General features: G+C 42.0%; 1 protein-coding gene across 1 annotated transcript in view; it reads left to right on the top strand.

The window, feature by feature from the left end:
• LOC137044903 (adhesion G protein-coupled receptor A3) overlaps positions 1 to 20,000 on the top strand; it is a 268,199-nt gene that overhangs the window by 16,406 nt on the left and 231,793 nt on the right. The window contains exon 3 of the mRNA XM_067421283.1: positions 159 to 230. Within this exon, the coding sequence (XP_067277384.1) occupies positions 159 to 230 (72 nt within the window). The remainder of the gene's footprint in view (positions 1 to 158; positions 231 to 20,000) is intronic.

Raw genomic sequence — 20,000 nt, forward strand, 5'->3', positions numbered from 1 at the left:
AAGTTTTGTTTCCCTCCCCACAAACACTCCACCGATATAAAGCATGCAGGAGATTTACAGTCATATAAATTCTCCCCGTGGCCGTAGAGATGACTGTGTGTGTGTGTGTGTAAACCCTTCGCCTGTATTTATGGCTCTGTGTTGTTGTGTCTCCTCAGGATCCTGAGCAACAATAAGATCTCAGCGCTGAAGAATAACTCTTTTCTCGGCCTGAGAGCACTGGAGAGACTGTGAGTAACTATCCCGTTATAGATCCGTGTCCACCAGAGAAATGGAGAAATGTATGTATATATATCAATAACCATGTGAAATGAGGCCCATCAATCACTAGAAATATGGTTTTTCATATGTGTTTCTGGTTCCAGTTGTTTCAGCACACATATATTATCCAGACAGCTCATCTGAACGCCTGATATGAACCCTGCATGTATGAAAGTACAAACCCGATCCCAAAAAAGTTGGGACACTGTACAAATTGTGAATAAAAACAGAATACAATGATGTGGAAGTTTCAAATTTCAATATTTTGTTCACAATACAACATAGATGACATATCAAATGTTTAAACTGAGAAAATGTATCATTTTAAGGAAAAAATAAGTTTTTCATAAGTATTTCATGGCATCAACGCATCTCAAAAAAGTTGGGCCAAGGCCATGTTTCCCAATGTGTGTCATCCCCTCTTCTTTTTATATCAGTCTGCAAACGTCTGGGGACTGAGGAGACGAGCTGCTCAAGTTTAGGAATAGGAATGTTGTCCCATTCTTGTCTAACACAGGCTTCTGGTTGCTCAACTGTATTAGGTCTTCTTTATCGCATCCTCCTCTTTATGATGCGCCAAATGTTTTCTATGAGTTAAAGATCTGGACTGCAGGCTGGCCATTTCAGTGCCCGATCCTTCTTCTACACTGCCATGATGTTGTAATTGATGCAGTATGTGGTCTGGCATTGTCATGTTGGAAAATGCAAGGTCTTCCCTGAGAGACACGACGTCTGGATGGAGCATATGTTGCTCTAGAACTTGGATATACCTTTCAGCACTGATGGTGCCTTTCCAGATGTGTAAGCTGCCACACACACTCATGAACCCCAGACCATCAGAGATCAGCTTCTGAACTGAGCGCTGAGGACAACTTGGGTTGTCCTTGTCCTCTTTAGTCCGGATGACATGGCATCTCAGTTTTCCAAAAATAACTTCCAAATTTGATTCATCTGACCACAGAACAGTTTTCCACTTTACCACAGTCCATTTTAAATGAGCCTTGGCCCAGAGAAGACGCCTGGACTTCTGGATCATGTTTAGATATGGCTTCTTTTAGGCCTGTCACGATAGTCAATTTTTCCGGCTGCAATGATTTCAATTTGCATGCTTGTTTGTTTTCCTCGTCTCTTTCGCTGACTGCGTGCGCCTCGTCCGTTTGGGGAGGTTTATACTCGACATGCAGATTCGTCTGGAACTCGTGCTTCTTTGCTTGCCGAGCTGCATGCAAAGTTACAAAATTTGACGTGCACAGCGGTCAAAATTGGTCGCGCGCGCCTCGTCCGTTTGACGTCATTTTGACGCGCTCATGCGGACGCGTTGAGTATAACAAGGCTTAAAGCTACACTGAAGTTGGCAGTTTAATTCTTCAGTTCAATATTTGTGTGCTAAAAAGGCACATCCGTTCCTGTAGAGATAGCAATACACATTCTGCTTTTTTTGCCAAATGAATGAAAAGCATGTCATCAATGTCTTCTCTCTTACTGTATCCAAATCTCACCTAGCTTTCCTCAGAGATGGTCAAGCTCAGTTTGTGCATGATTACATCATATAACATTTTATATTTTAATGCTGTATCCTAAATTGTGGATAATTAAGCTATATTTCATATGCTGAAGTAAATTTCTGGAGTGTTAACGATTAAAAGAAAAAACAAGAACCAACCGTACAGAACCGAAAACCGTGATACGAACCGAACCGTGCCGCCAGTGTTGGGTGTACTTAGTTACTGTAATTTAATTACTCTTATATTTTCTGTAATTTAATTATAGTTACTTTTGATGTAATTGAACTTAGTACTAAATATAATTATACATAATTCAATAGTGGACTTAACATCAACATTAAAAATCTAACTTTAAAATGCATATTTTTATGTCTCCTCAGATTTGTAATACTTTGGTCAGTTAATAAGAGTAATTTATGTAGTTTTATATTATGTATTTAAATTAATTAAAACAGCAGTTTCATGTCTAACCTTGAATTGCTTAACTCGAGGTTCATATAGGATTTTGAAAGTAATTAAAAAGTAATTAGTAATAAGTAATTCAATACTTTTTGGAGAGAGTAATTTGTACTGTAATCTTATTACACTATTGAAGATGTGATTAGTAACTAGTAATTTAAAGTAATTTTACTTACGTAAGTTACTTACGCTGCGTGCTTCCCCTAATATGCTCCTAAAACACAATCATCCGTTGCAGTTTTCATCCATTTTATTTACTGTTTTTGTTTTATTCAAGTGTTTTTTTTCTAAACAGACTGAGAGTCCATGCTTTTATTGTTTTTGGTTGTTTTGTTCATTTATTGTGGATATTTATAATGTTTTCCGTTTTCAGTGTTAAATAGTCTTTAGAAATAAAAGTGTATTGATCTTTGAAAAGGTGTACCTGCATTATTATGCCATTATCTTTATTTTAGATGAAAATGGTCTCAGAATGACAATATTATCGTTTATCACAATAAGTTCTTGGCCATTTTATCGTCCAGCAAAATTTGCCTAATTACACTTAAATGATTTGCTTGAAATGTGTGCTTGAACATCTTTCTCACATGAATGACATTTGCTGTAACATTTACATTTTTTTTACGTGAGAACAAATACTTTTGGAAAACAAATTCTTTAAAAATAATCCTCATGCTCGCTGTTCAAATCATACAGCAGCTGACAGGCCTAGCTTCTTTTTTGACCTGTAGAGTTTTAGCCGGCGACGGCGAATGGCGCGGTGGATTGTGTTCTCCAATGTTTTCTGGAAGTATTCCTGAGCCCATGTTGTGATGTCCATTACAGTATCATTCCTGTATGTGATGCAGTGCCGTCTAAGGGCTGAAGATCACGGGCATCCAGTTTGGTTTTCCGGCCTTGACCCTTACACTCAGAGATTGTTCCAGAGTCTCTGAATCTTTGGATGATATTATGCACTGTAGATGATGATAACTTCAAACTTTTCTCTGAGAAACTCCTTCCTGATATCGCTCCACTATTGTCCACCGCAGCATTGGGGGAATTGGTGATCCTCTGCCCATCTCGCCTTCTGAGAGACACTGCCACTCTGAGAGGCTCTTCTTATTCCCAATCATGTTGACAATTTACCTAATAAGTTGTAAATTGGTCCTCCAGCTGTTCCTTATACGTACATTTAACTTTTACTGCCTCTTATTGCTCCCTGTCCCAACTTTTTTGGAATGTGTAGCTCTCATGAAATCCAAAATGACATTTCAAAATGTCTCACTTTCAACATTTGATGTTATCTATATTCTATTGGGAATAAAATATAAGTTAATGAGATTTGTAAATTATTACATTCCTTTTTTTTCACAATTTGAACAGTGTCCCAACTTTTCTGGAGTCGGGTTTGTATGATATAGTGAGAATATGGAGGAGGAATGGGCTCTGTTGAGGTGCAGAAGTCTTTGCTTTGACCCTGCGGTCGATCGATCGGTCCTCCATCACTCCTTTACTTCAGCTCTTATCGTCCATCCAGACGCGCTGATGTTTGAGTTTCAGCAGATAGAAGTGATCACATCGGCCCATGCAGAGGACAGGTTCCGGTGTGTGTGTGTATGTGAGTGTGTGTGTGTGTGTGTGTGTGTGTGTGTGTGTGTGTGTGTGTGTGTGTGGGCATGTTTTTGTGACATATGAGGACACAAATGTGTATAATGCCATGGGTATGACACAGGTATTACAGGAGAGGGTGAAATATGAGGACATTACCCATGGCCCCACTTTACAAAAGGCTTATAAATCACACAGGAGGAGTTTTTATGAGAAAGTAAAAATGCAGAATGTTTCCTGTGATGGGTAGGTTTAGGGACAGTGTGTGTGTGTGTGTCCATGTGTCCATGTGTCCGTGTGTGCGTGTGCGTGTGCGTGTGCGTGTGCGTGTGTGTGTGTGTGTGTGTGTGTGTGTGTGTGAAATAGTAATTCCTGCATTCATCACCTCGCGTCTCGATTATTGTAACTCACTGTATTACGGAGTTAACCATTCTTCCATTGAGCGTCTTCAAAGGGTCCAGATTGCTGCGGCCAGCTGTTGACAGGTAGTCGAAAATCTGATCATATTACTCCCATTCTTACTTCTTTGCATTGGCTACCAGTTTATTTGAGAATACATTTTAAGATTTTAGCTCTTGTTTTTAAATCTTTAAACGGCCTGGCACTGTGTTATCTTTCTGAAATGCTAAATATGCACAATCCATCATGGTCACATCTCACGGTTCGCAGGTCTAAACTGAGACATAGAGGGGACAGAGCATTCGGAATAACAGGACAGAGGTGGACAAATACACAGGGGTGGACAAATACACAGAGGTGGACAAATACACAGAGGTGGACAAATACACAGAGGTGGACAAATACACAGGGGTGGACAAATACACAGAGGTGGACAAATACACAGAGGTGGACAAATACACAGAGGTGGACAAATACACAGGGGTGGACAAATACACAGAGGTGGACAAATACACAGGGGTGGACAAATACACAGGGGTGGACAAATACACAGAGGTGGACAAATACACAGGGGTGGACAAATACACAGGGGTGGACAAATACACAGGGGTGGACAAATACACAGAGGTGGACAAATACACAGAGGTGGACAAATACACAGAGGTGGACAAATACACAGGGGTGGACAAATACACAGAGGTGGACAAATACACAGGGGTGGACAAATACACAGGGGTGGACAAATACACAGAGGTGGACAAATACACAGAGGTGGACAAATACACAGGGGTGGACAAATACACAGAGGTGGACAAATACACAGGGGTGGACAAATACACAGAGGTGGACAAATACACAGAGGTGGACAAATACACAGAGGAGGACAAATACACAGGGGTGGACAAATACACAGGGGTGGACAAATACACAGAGGTGGACAAATACACAGAGGAGGACAAATACACAGGGGTGGACAAATACACAGGGGTGGACAAATACACAGGGGTGGACAAATACACAGGGGTGGACAAATACACAGGGGTGGACAAATACACAGAGGTGGACAAATACACAGGGGTGGACAAATACACAGAGGAGGACAAATACACAGAGGAGGACAAATACACAGAGGTGGACAAGTGGACAAATACACAGGGGTGGACAAATACACAGGGGTGGACAAGTGGACAAATACACAGAGGTGGACAAATACACAGAGGTGGACAAGTGGACAAATACACAGGGGTGGACAAATACACAGGGGTGGACAAATACACAGAGGTGGACAAGTGGACAAATACACAGGGGTGGACAAATACACAGAGGTGGACAAGTGGACAAATACACAGGGGTGGACAAATACACAGAGGTGGACAAGTGGACAAATACACAGGGGTGGACAAATACACAGGGGTGGACAAATACACAGAGGTGGACAAGTGGACAAATACACAGGGGTGGACAAATACACAGGGGTGGACAAATACACAGGGGTGGACAAATACACAGGGGTGGACAAATACACAGAGGTGGACAAATACACAGGGGTGGACAAATACACAGAGGAGGACAAATACACAGAGGAGGACAAATACACAGAGGTGGACAAGTGGACAAATACACAGGGGTGGACAAATACACAGAGGAGGACAAATACACAGAGGAGGACAAATACACAGGGGTGGACAAATACACAGAGGTGGACAAATACACAGAGGAGGACAAATACACAGAGGAGGACAAATACACAGAGGAGGACAAATACACAGAGGTGGACAAATACACAGGGGTGGACAAATACACAGGGGTGGACAAATACACAGAGGTGGACAAATACACAGAGGTGGACAAATACACAGAGGTGGACAAATACACAGAGGTGGACAAATACACAGGGGTGGACAAATACACAGAGGTGGACAAATACACAGGGGTGGACAAATACACAGGGGTGGACAAATACACACGGGTGGACAAATACACAGAGGAGGACAAATACACAGGGGTGGACAAATACACAGAGGAGGACAAATACACACGGGTGGACAAATACACAGAGGAGGACAAATACACAGAGGTGGACAAATACACAGAGGAGGACAAATACACAGAGGTGGACAAATACACAGAAGTGGACAAATACACACGGGTGGACAAATACACAGAGGAGGACAAATACACAGGGGTGGACAAATACACAGAGGTGGACAAATACACAGAAGTGGACAAATACACACGGGTGGACAAATACACAGGGGTGGACAAATACACAGGGGTGGACAAATACACAGAGGAGGACAAATACACAGAGGTGGACAAATACACAGGGGTGGACAAATACACAGAGGTGGACAAATACACAGGGGTGGACAAATACACAGGGGTGGACAAATACACAGGGGTGGACAAATACACAGGGGTGGACAAATACACAGAGGTGGACAAATACACAGGGGTGGACAAATACACAGAGGTGGACAAATACACAGAGGTGGACAAATACACAGGGGTGGACAAATACACAGGGGTGGACAAATACACAGAGGTGGACAAATACACAGGGGTGGACAAATACACAGAGGTGGACAAATACACAGGGGTGGACAAATACACAGGGGTGGACAAATACACAGAGGTGGACAAATACACAGGGGTGGACAAATACACAGGGGTGGACAAATACACAGAGGTGGACAAATACACAGGGGTGGACAAATACACAGGGGTGGACAAATACACAGAGGTGGACAAATACACAGGGGTGGACAAATACACAGGGGTGGACAAATACACAGAGGTGGACAAATACACAGGGGTGGACAAATACACAGAGGTGGACAAATACACAGGGGTGGACAAATACACAGAGGTGGACAAATACACAGAGGTGGACAAATACACAGAGGAGGACAAATACACAGGGGTGGACAAATACACAGAGGTGGACAAATACACAGGGGTGGACAAATACACAGAGGAGGACAAATACACAGAGGAGGACAAATACACAGAGGTGGACAAGTGGACAAATACACAGGGGTGGACAAATACACAGAGGAGGACAAATACACAGAGGAGGACAAATACACAGAGGAGGACAAATACACAGGGGTGGACAAATACACAGAGGTGGACAAATACACAGAGGAGGACAAATACACAGAGGAGGACAAATACACAGAGGAGGACAAATACACAGAGGTGGACAAATACACAGGGGTGGACAAATACACAGGGGTGGACAAATACACAGAGGTGGACAAATACACAGAGGTGGACAAATACACAGAGGTGGACAAATACACAGGGGTGGACAAATACACAGAGGTGGACAAATACACAGGGGTGGACAAATACACAGGGGTGGACAAATACACACGGGTGGACAAATACACAGAGGAGGACAAATACACAGGGGTGGACAAATACACAGAGGAGGACAAATACACACGGGTGGACAAATACACAGAGGAGGACAAATACACAGAGGTGGACAAATACACAGAGGAGGACAAATACACAGAGGAGGACAAATACACAGGGGTGGACAAATACACAGAGGAGGACAAATACACACGGGTGGACAAATACACAGAGGAGGACAAATACACAGAGGTGGACAAATACACAGAGGAGGACAAATACACAGAGGTGGACAAATACACAGAAGTGGACAAATACACACGGGTGGACAAATACACAGAGGAGGACAAATACACAGGGGTGGACAAATACACAGAGGTGGACAAATACACAGGGGTGGACAAATACACAGAGGAGGACAAATACACAGAGGTGGACAAATACACAGAGGTGGACAAATACACAGAGGTGGACAAATACACAGAGGTGGACAAATACACAGAGGTGGACAAATACACAGAAGTGGACAAATACACACGGGTGGACAAATACACAGGGGTGGACAAATACACAGGGGTGGACAAATACACAGAGGAGGACAAATACACAGAGGTGGACAAATACACAGGGGTGGACAAATACACAGAGGTGGACAAATACACAGGGGTGGACAAATACACAGGGGTGGACAAATACACAGGGGTGGACAAATACACAGGGGTGGACAAATACACAGGGGTGGACAAATACACAGAGGTGGACAAATACACAGGGGTGGACAAATACACAGAGGTGGACAAATACACAGAGGTGGACAAATACACAGGGGTGGACAAATACACAGGGGTGGACAAATACACAGAGGTGGACAAATACACAGGGGTGGACAAATACACAGAGGTGGACAAATACACAGGGGTGGACAAATACACAGGGGTGGACAAATACACAGAGGTGGACAAATACACAGGGGTGGACAAATACACAGGGGTGGACAAATACACAGAGGTGGACAAATACACAGGGGTGGACAAATACACAGGGGTGGACAAATACACAGGGGTGGACAAATACACAGAGGTGGACAAATACACAGGGGTGGACAAATACACAGAGGTGGACAAATACACAGAGGTGGACAAATACACAGAGGTGGACAAATACACTGGGGTGGACAAATACACAGGGGTGGACAAATACACAGGGGTGGACAAATACACAGAGGTGGACAAATACACAGAGGTGGACAAATACACAGAGGTGGACAAATACACAGAGGTGGACAAATACACAGGGGTGGACAAATACACAGGGGTGGACAAATACACAGAGGTGGACAAATACACAGAGGTGGACAAATACACAGAGGTGGACAAATACACAGGGGTGGACAAATACACAGGGGTGGACAAATACACAGAGGTGGACAAATACACAGAGGTGGACAAATACACAGAGGTGGACAAATACACTGGGGTGGACAAATACACAGGGGTGGACAAATACACAGGGGTGGACAAATACACAGAGGTGGACAAATACACAGGGGTGGACAAATACACAGAGGAGGACAAATACACAGAGGTGGACAAATACACAGAGGTGGACAAATACACAGAGGTGGACAAATACACAGGGGTGGACAAATACACAGAGGTGGACAAATACACAGAGGAGGACAAATACACAGAGGTGGACAAATACACAGAGGTGGACAAATACACAGAGGTGGACAAATACACAGGGGTGGACAAATACACAGGGGTGGACAAATACACAGAGGTGGACAAATACACAGGGGTGGACAAATACACAGGGGTGGACAAATACACAGAGGAGGACAAATACACAAAGGTGGACAAATACACAGGGGTGGACAAATACACAGAGGTGGACAAATACACAGAGGTGGACAAATACACAGGGGTGGACAAATACACAGAGGTGGACAAATACACAGAGGAGGACAAATACACAGAGGTGGACAAATACACAGAGGTGGACAAATACACAGAGGAGGACAAATACACAGAGGAGGACAAATACACAGAGGAGGACAAATACACAGAGGTGGACAAATACACTGGGGTGGACAAATACACAGAGGAGGACAAATACACAGAGGAGGACAAATACACAGAGGTGGACAAATACACAGGGGTGGACAAATACACAGGGGTGGACAAATACACAGGGGTGGACAAATACACAGGGGTGGACAAATAGACAGAGGTGGACAAATACACAGAGGTGGACAAATACACAGAGGTGGACAAATACACAGGGGTGGACAAATACACAGAGGTGGACAAATACACAGGGGTGGACAAATACACAGGGGTGGACAAATACACAGGGGTGGACAAATACACTGGGGTGGACAAATACACAGAGGTGGACAAATACACTGGGGTGGACAAATACACAGAGGTGGACAAATACACAGAGGTGGACAAATACACTGGGGTGGACAAATACACAGAGGTGGACAAATACACAGAGGTGGACAAATACACAGAGGTCGACAAAGTACACAGAGGTGGACAAATACACAGAGGTGGACAAATACACAGGGGTGGACAAATACACAGGGGTGGACAAATAGACAGAGGAGGACAAATACACAGAGGTGGACAAATACACAGGGGTGGACAAATACACAGGGGTGGACAAATACACAGAGGTGGACAAATACACAGAGGAGGACAAATACACAGGGGTGGACAAATACACAGAGGAGGACAAATACACAGAGGTGGACAAATACACAGAGGTGGACAAATACACAGAGGTGGACAAATACACAGAGGAGGACAAATACACAGAGGTGGACAAATACACAGAGGTGGACAAATACACAGAGGTGGACAAATACACAGAGGAGGACAAATACACAGGGGTGGACAAATACACAGAGGTGGACAAATACACAGAGGTGGACAAATACACAGAGGTGGACAAATACACAGAGGTCGACAAAGTACACAGAGGTGGACAAATACACAGGGGTGGACAAATACACAGGGGTGGACAAATACACAGAGGTGGACAAATACACAGAGGTCGACAAAGTACACAACTTCATTACTTGAGTAAAAGTAACAGTACTGCTGGTCAAATATTACTCCGTTACAAGTGAAAATTGTAAAAACAGATTTTTACTGGAGTAAAAGTACAGAAATATTTGTTTTCAGAAGTACTTAAGTATCAAAAGTACATTTCATTTTTTATGTCGCCGCATTATTGTATTATAGTTGTATAAATGCACATTATGCCATCATGGTTTAAGCCAGTCAGTGACGCTCCATCTGACACACTAGCAGACGACTAACTTAAACTCATTTAAATACTTGTAGAAAAGTTACAAAGCTCTTTATAAAGCTGCTGTCACTTTAAGGCTGAATGCACGGATCCAATACACTGATACACATCTGATATTCTCACACTTTACTCTTCTCTTTCCCCCAGACGTTTATATTGTTCATACTTAATAAGACATGCATCAAGTGGACTATCAAACCCTTGCAGCTGATCCAGAATGCAGCGGCGAGAGTGGTCTTTAATGAGCCGAAGAGAGCGCATGTTACACCTCTCTTCATCAAACTGCACTGGTTGCCAATGGCTGCTCGCATCAAATTCAAGGCTCTAGTTCTCGCCTACAAAACAACCACTGGCTCTGCACCAATATACCTAAACTCACTTGTTCAGACTTACACACCCTCCAGAAGCTTGCGTTCTGCGAATGAGCGGCGCCTCGTGGTTCCATCCCAAAGAGGCATGAAATCGCTCTCACGGACATTTTCCTGGACCGTTCCTACCTGGTGGAATGACCTGCCGATCTCAATTCGTGCTGCCGAGTCTGTAGCCATTCTTAAAAAACATCTTAAGACACATCTTTTCCATTTGCACTTGACCAATACAGAATAGCACTTACTGATCACCACAGCAACGACCAAAAGCGCACACTCCTGGATCATATCTACGTCTCTCATCCGGATTTGTGCCTTCAGGCGGGTATGTTACATAGTTATCATAACTATCAGAATCCAGTGTTCGGCATTTTGCGTGCGTGAGTTTTTGTTGTAGATGTCTAAAAAAAAATATTAAAAAAAATAAATTGTTGTGTATTGTGCTAATTAACTGAGATTTCTTACAGCTCTTACAGGTTGTTGGCCTTGTCTGTTTCGTTGCTTCTATTACTCTCCCCTTTTTTGTAAGTCGCTTTGGATAAAAGCGTCTGCTAAATGATTAAATGTAAATCAAGTGTATGCCAACTAAACTAATCTTGATTTTTTTTAAACTGAAACATACTTTTAAAGTTTGGCTGTGGGTGCACACACTTGTGCCGAGGATCCGTCGTCTTCCATTTCGCTATGAGCTGATCAGTGTTCAAAATAAGTTGTGAAATGTTTATGACCATATAAGAGCGATTCCTGAAAGACCGTCTGAAACATCAAACCTTTTACAACACCGTCTAACGCTCTTCATGAGGAACGGATTCAGAGAGCAGAAATATGAGCCTGTGTTTATTACAGTCATATCTGTGCTAATTACTTAAAAAGAATGCAGTAGATTTAATGCTTTAAATCTACTGCAGAAATGTCTTCATTTAATTATGACTCATTACTGTTAATATCAATATAATCATATTGTACTAACTCACACAAATGTGTTTTCTAGTTAGCAGACGGATTATAGATAATCATTCTTCCTTCCATCCATCCATAATTCAGCCATAATCCATCCATCCAACAAAACATCTTCCATCTACCCGTCCATCCTTTCGTTCATCCTTCTTCCTTCCTTCCATTTTCCATCCATCCATCTATCCATAATTCAGCCATAATCCATCCATCAATCCATCTTCTTTCCATCCGTCCGTCAATCTTCCATCCATCCATCCATCCATCCATCAAAACATCATTCATCCATCCATCCATCCATCCATCCATCCATCCATCCATCCATCCATCCATCCATCCATCCATCCATCCATCCATCCATCCACCTATCCATCCATCCATCCATCCATCCATCCATCCATCCATCATCTATATATCCATCTATCATCCAACTTCCTTCCTTCCATCCATCCAACTTTCACCCATCCATCCATCAAAACATCTTCCATCATCTACACGTCCATCCTTTCGTTCATCCATCTTCCTTCCTTACATCTTCCATCCATCCATCTATCCATCCATCCATCCAGCCATCCATTAATCCATCTTCCACCCGCCATTCATACATCATCTATATTTCCATCTATTATCCAACTGCCAGCCATCCATCCATCCAGCCATCCATCCATCCATCCATCCATCCATCCATCCATCCATCCATCCATCCATCCATCCATCCATCCATCCATCCATCCATCCAACTTTCACCCATCCATCCATCAAAACATCTTCCATCCATCTACACGTCCATCCTTTCGTTCATCCATCCATCCATCCATCCATCATCTATATATCCATCTATCATCCAACCTCCTTCCTTCCATCCATCCATCCAACTTTCACCCATCCATCCATCAAAACATCTTCCATCATCTACACGTCCATCCTTTCGTTTATCCATCTTCCTTCCTTCCATCTTCCATCCATCCATCTATCCATCCATCCAGCCATCCATTAATCCATCTTCCACCCGCCATTCATACATCATCTATATTTCCATCTATTATCCAACTTCCATCCATACATCCATCCAGCCATCCATCCATCCATCCACTCCTCTATATATCTATCCATTTATTCATCCATCCATATATCCATCCATCCATCTTCTATCCATCCATTCATTATCCATCCATCTTCTTTCCTTCCATCCATCATCCATCCATCCATCCATCCATCCATCCTTCCATCTATCTATCCATACATCTTCCATTTATCTATTCGTCCATCTTTTTGTTTATCCATCCATCCATCCATCCATCAACACATCTTCCATTCATATATTCGTCCAGCCTTTCATTTGTCCGTTCATCCGTCCATCCATCCATCCTTCCATCCATGTCAGGGTCTAAAAAGAGACTGAAAGATCCAAGTGCGATAACTCGTTTATTGACAGAACTGCACGAAGCACATAAAGTCCGAAGACCACTGAAACTCAGAACGGGCAGGATACAGGACGGTCAGGCAGGTCCAGAGAATGGTGAAGGCGGTGAGTTGGTCAGGGCTCGTGACGCAGGGGAAGCAGTGGGCAGAAGAGCCGCGGGAATCCTGGAATCCGGAACAGAGACGATCTCCCGGGAGAGACAACACACACCAGGGACCACAGAGCCTGCAACGATCTGACAGTGTTTGCAGTTAGTGCCACATATATGAAGGGAGCGGTGATGAGTGCAGCAGGTGATAGTGCTCAGGCAATAATCAGAAACCACACCCCCAACACAACCACACAACACACAGTGAGTGAGACGACGGATTGATGAACCGTGACAATCCATCCATCCATCCATCCATCCATCCATCCATCCATCCATCCATCCATCCATCCATCCCTCCATCCATCCCTCCATCCATCCCTCCATCCATCCATCCATCCATCCATCCATCCATCCAGTTGATTGAGTTAGTGGTGAAGTAGCCCGTCTGGGCCTGAGAGACAGTGATCCAGTATATCAGAGGTCATCAGTCAACCATAAACCATAAAGCAGTTCCACTGAGATCTCTTATAATGGCTGACTCTATTATTGGAAGGAAACTGCAACAGGAAGTGGACTGTTAGACAGTGATGTCACAGCGGAGGCATAGGTGACCTTTTTACACCAGCTTGGTTTCCTGTCCAACTCAAAACAGCAGCTGCAATTGTAGACGTTTTTGTTGTGTGTGTGTGTGTGTGTGTGTGTGTGTGTGTGTGTGTGTGTGTGTGTTTCTCCTTGTCTCTGAATAGCATCATTATTTACAGTCACAATTAGACTGATGAGAACTGGCTCAGTTAGTAGGACACACACCGGAGCTCTGACCCCAATCTTGCTTCAGTGCCGCCATCATTACCAGTAACTCAGCATCATTACACAATAAAAGCCCTTTCAGTGCTTGTGCCATTGTGACTGAAAGTTTTATTTTACTCTCCCAGAGGAAATCTTTATTGTTTATCGTCTGCTCATTCACTTGAGAAAACTTTTGAAAGTTCTTCAGAGAGTTTTAATGTATGAACGAACTTAGTAAAGAACACAGTGAAAGTATAGAGCTATAAAATAAATGTCGATAGCGGCTCAGATCACTTGGTTTCAGGAGTATATGATGAGAAATGTTCATGTTAAGTCTTTTGATTGCAGATTTAGAGTTTTTGTTGAGGTTTTTGCTTTAGGTTTTTGAGGTTTTTCTCTATTTAATCATTACTATCTAAGAGAAAGGCATATTTTAGAACATTTTAAGCAAGAGACAAATAAATAAAACATGATTTTGTTTTTGATAAAAGTCTCTTATGCTCACCAAGGCTGCATTTATTTGATCAAAATACAATAAACATTGTGTTAAAATGTTGGTCTCTTCAATTTTTTATATTTTTGATAAAAGTCTCTTATGCTCAATAAATATGCATGTATTTGATCATAATACAGTAAAAACTGTTCAGAGTACAGTAAAAATTGCATTCAAAAGTTTGAGTTCAGTATGACATTTAATTGTTTAAAAAAATCTCTTCTGCTCATCAAGGCTGCATTTAATTAATTAAAAATAAAGTAAAAATTGTGTTCAAAATACAATACAAATAGTGTACACATTTTGGGATCGACAGGATTGTTTACATTTTTTTGATAAAAGCATCTTATGCTCACCAAGGCTGCATTTATTTGATCACAATACAGTAAACATTGTGTTAAAATGTTGGTCTCTTCGATTTCTTTTATATTTTTGATAAAAGCCTCTTCTGCTCACCAAAGTGGCATTTATTTGATCAAAATACAGTAAAGATTGTGCTCAGAGAACAGTAAAAATAGTGTACACATTTTGGGATCGACATTATTGTTTAATATTTTTAATAAAAGCCTCTTCTGCTCATCAAGGCTGCATTTAATTGATTAAAAATAAAGTAAAAATTGTGTTCAAAATACAATACAAATAGTGTACACATTTTGCGGTTGATATGGCTTTTTAATGCTTTGATAAAAGCCTCTTCTGCTCACCAAGGCTGCATTTTTTTAATAACAAAATATAGTAAAAATTGTGTTCAAACTGCAGTAAAAATTGTGTTAAAATGTTGGTCTGTTAGATTTATTTGAATATTTTTGACAGAAGTCTCTTCTGCTCATTAAAGACGCATTTATTCGATTAAAAATACAGTAAAAATTGTGTTCAAAATACAGCAAAATAGCATTCAAAAGTTTGGGGTCAGTATGACTTTTTAATGTTTTTGATAAGTCTCATCAAGGCTGCATTAATTCGATCAAAAATGCAGTAAATACAGGAAAAATATTAAAAAAATTATTTCAATGTAAATAATCTGTTCTCTGTGTGAATATATAGAAAAGTGTAATTTATTCCTGTGATCAAAGCTGAATTTATCATCATTACTCCAGTCTTCTAGCCTAGAAATCTAGATGCACCCTAGCGGCAGCAAATCTAATCTGCCGTGAGTGTCGTCTAGCAACTCTCAATACCCTTCTGAGCTGTATTCCTCTAACTCTTGTCGGGCCAATCACATCGTGTATAGAGTCGGTGGGCGGGGCCATAATGACGATGGCCGAGTTGCGTTTGTGTGCTTCTAGTAAACACAGAAACTGGCGAACGGCGGTCTATCGAATCAGCTTTGACCGCGACTCTGGAAGACTTGGAGTTAAGCTTTTCTCTGAGAAAAGAACAAAGAGCGGCACTGAAGTCATTCTGAAGAAGGGAAGATGTGTTCAGAGTTTAGCCGACCGGATACGGCGAATGTTTAATCTGTCAGCGAGCTCTGCTTCACCTTCGTTGCTCTGGTTGGTGTAGCGCTATCCTATCGTGTGCAGAGGGAGTTTGAAAGACAACCGTTTATCCGCCCCTTGGATTTTTGTACTGAATCACGGAAGCGGCCAATCAGAGTTCAGCTGGCTCCTGTAGCCCCGCCCCTTTTTGATCTATCTTTCCTGGTGCAGCGTTTGAATGCGTTCGCTGTTTCTCTCCGTTTTATAATGTTGTGCTGGATGCGATGGGACACAGAAGCACATTTAGACATAAACCCTGCGTCTCAATTCACATACTATCCATACTAAAAAGTATGCGTATACTATTATTAGTATAAAATGCTGTTCTCCTGTATTTGCTTCCCCTGGCTTCTATTTTTGAAAAATATGGTGTCTCCTTTCATCTGTATGCCGATGATACTCAAATCTACCTTCCCTTACAGCGCAATAACACATTTTCTCTACAGCCTCTTTTAGATTGTCTTATTGAACTAATGGTATGGCTTTCAAACTATTTTTTACTTTTAAATGAAAATAAAACAGAAATGATTATGTTTGGCCCTAGGGAAACCAGCACCTTTGATTTTGATCTCGGTGTTCTCACCCCGTATAACACACAGATCACTGCTGTTGTCAAATCATGCTTTTATCAACTTTGCCTTCTCAATAAACCCTTTTTATCAAGGAGCGATTTTGAAGTTGCTATCCATGCTTTTGTAACATCGCGGCTTGACTACTAACTCTCTTTACTATGGTATCTCTCAGGCCTCCATCTCTCGTCTGCAGCGGGTCCAAAACGCTGCTGCTAGACTGCTAGACTGCTGGACAGGAAAAGAAAATATAGGCTGCATTTCCCGATAACGTTGTCTCTTAGGGTGCGTTCACACTTGTCATGTATGGTTCGATTAAAGCGAACCCTGGTGCGGTTGATCGGTTAGTGCGGTTCATTTGAACATATGTGAACGCTGCCACCCGAACTCTGGTGCGCACCAAACAAGCGGACCGAGAGCGCTAAAAAGATGGGTCTCGGTCCGCTTCCAAACGAACTCTGGTGCGGTTCGATTGATATATGAACGCAACACGGACCAAAGACATGTAAACGGACCAAAAACCGGACGTAATGTCACAAGATGCCACGCATAATGCAGCTGATTTGACGACGCGGAAAGATCGGTGTACGTTATCCAAAATGAGTAACTTTAATGTTAGAGGGCAAACGTAGAGCAACGAGGAAAAGCCTCATCAATATTTGTTCTGACGAGCATGTTTCGAAAATGCTAGAAAAAAACACACAAAAAGCAAACCTGGCTCTTCTCATCAAAGTTCCTGTGTTGCCCATTTTTAGCAGGTACAGACGACAGAACAGCCGTCTCTTTTCTGCACAACGGAGGAAATCCTGCTGCTGTTTTGAATGTTTTGAACATTTCATGAGCTCTTCATGAGTTCTCTGGTAAAAAATAATGCCATATGTGTTACACGCATAAAATGATCGCGTTTAATCCAGCACACAGCGTTGTTTTGAATGTTGTGAACATTTCATGAGCTCTTCATGAGTTCTCTGGTAAAAAATAATGCCATATGTACACGCATAAAATTCCCACGCGTGTAATCCGCACACAGCATTGTTTTGCATGTTCGGTAAACGAGCTCCTGCGTCATATAAGCCGACCAATCAGGTTGTGAGCGTCTCCCTGAGCCTTTGGTTCGGTAACTTTAGGTGCGCTGTTATAAATGCCAGTGTGAACGCTAAGCGGACCAGGACTATTATGTTTGTTTTTGTTTTTTGGTCCGGACCAAACTAACCAAACGAACCGAACTACAAGTGTGAACGCACCCTTAGAGCGCTACGAAGACTCTAAAGGTATAACTTAACTGAAGGTATACCATTTCTAGGTGTGTTCCCCGTACTATACCTTCGGAGATCGCTTAAGGTAACCCTTCTTAAGTGTGACGTTAGCGGGGCTGTCCGTGACGGCGGTGATGCTGAATCGGCTTATATCGATGGTTCAAGAATCGATTATTTACTCTATGCAGGGGCTGTTTCACTGCGTTATGCATAAAAAATTATGTTCTTTATAAATGAAGCACTTCAGAAATAGTTGAACTTTCATTTATCATACAAAATTGCATCTAAATTTGACATAATTCTGAAATGAGTGCACGAACCAGCAATCTCATGCTCAACCGCATCATGAGCAGCACGCGTCATTTAAATTATTACAATATATTCTTCATCGCACTTGATTTACTCCACAACCAGGGATGATTGCCCATGCAGCAGCTGCTTCACATTATTGTGTAAATAACTCATTTATATTATTAGATGGCCTAGTCAAAAAAAACGCAACACGCAAAACATATAATCAGCTACTATGGCGGAGAAAAAAGAAAGAAAGAGAAGAGCCGCCAGCAGCTGATTTTAGGGCTGAGCTGTGGGGTAGCTGTGTCTCGAAAAAGTTGGTCCAACAAGATCTAAAAGCTGCTGAATTTGCTTTCGTGGTAGGCACAATTTATTTTAATAGCAGCTTCTGACATGGTAGCCAGGGGACTAAAGTTTTCACGTATGAAATAGTGCACATACACTAAATAACTGCTGCTAGACTGCTTGACAGGAAAAGAAAATATGATCATGTAACACCTTTTTTAATGTCTCTGCACTGGCTCCCTTTCAAGTATAGGATTGACTTTAAAATGTTGTTATTGGTTTATAAAGCCGTCGATGACCTGGCCCCTCGCTATCTTACTGATCTGTTAGTTCCGTATAGCCCGCCATGAGACTTGAGACCACGTGATCGTGGCCTACTGAGAGTACCTAGAGTTAGACTTTAAAATCGCAGCGATCGTGCTTTCGCTACCGCTGGACACAGACTCTGGAATAGCCTTCCTTCCTATGTTAGAGTCGCTCCTTCTCTCAATACGTTTAAATCTTATCTTAAGACATTTATTTTCATTGGCTCTCCTTGTTTATTATTGATTGGTTATTTGTGCGCATGTTTTTGTTCTTTTACTTCTTTATTTTCTTGTTTTATTTAGTTTTCTTTTAACCCTTGTACAGCACTTTGGTCACTTTTGGTTGTGTTTAAATGTGCTCTATAAATAAACATTGATTGACTGGAAAATTAAACGAGTATGTCCAAAATCGTAGAATGCTGAATAGAGTATTCCAAAGATGGTTTACTGTTTCCGGTCAGAATCTGAAGTGCGGATCGACACACACTCTAACGGCTGATATTACCCACAACCCATTGTGAGTTTGACGAGGATTCGATTAGAACTACAAACGTGTTAAAAAACTACAAACATGGCGGATGTGCGAGTCTGACAGTAAAGCAGAGAGATTCAGATAAAGGTTTCAGTGATCATTTATCAGTATTTAACTAAAATATATTTATTTAGTGTTATCCACATTATATTTCACCTGCAGCAGCTTTGAGAACTTTTGTAATGACACGTTTGGCCGTAAACTTTTAAAGCGTCATTATATTTAAACTGCAAACACATGAGGAGAGTCTCTGCATTAAAGACACACA

Source organism: Pseudorasbora parva, chromosome 17 (genome assembly GCF_024679245.1).
Source record: "Pseudorasbora parva isolate DD20220531a chromosome 17, ASM2467924v1, whole genome shotgun sequence".
Lineage (NCBI taxonomy): Eukaryota > Metazoa > Chordata > Actinopteri > Cypriniformes > Gobionidae > Pseudorasbora > Pseudorasbora parva.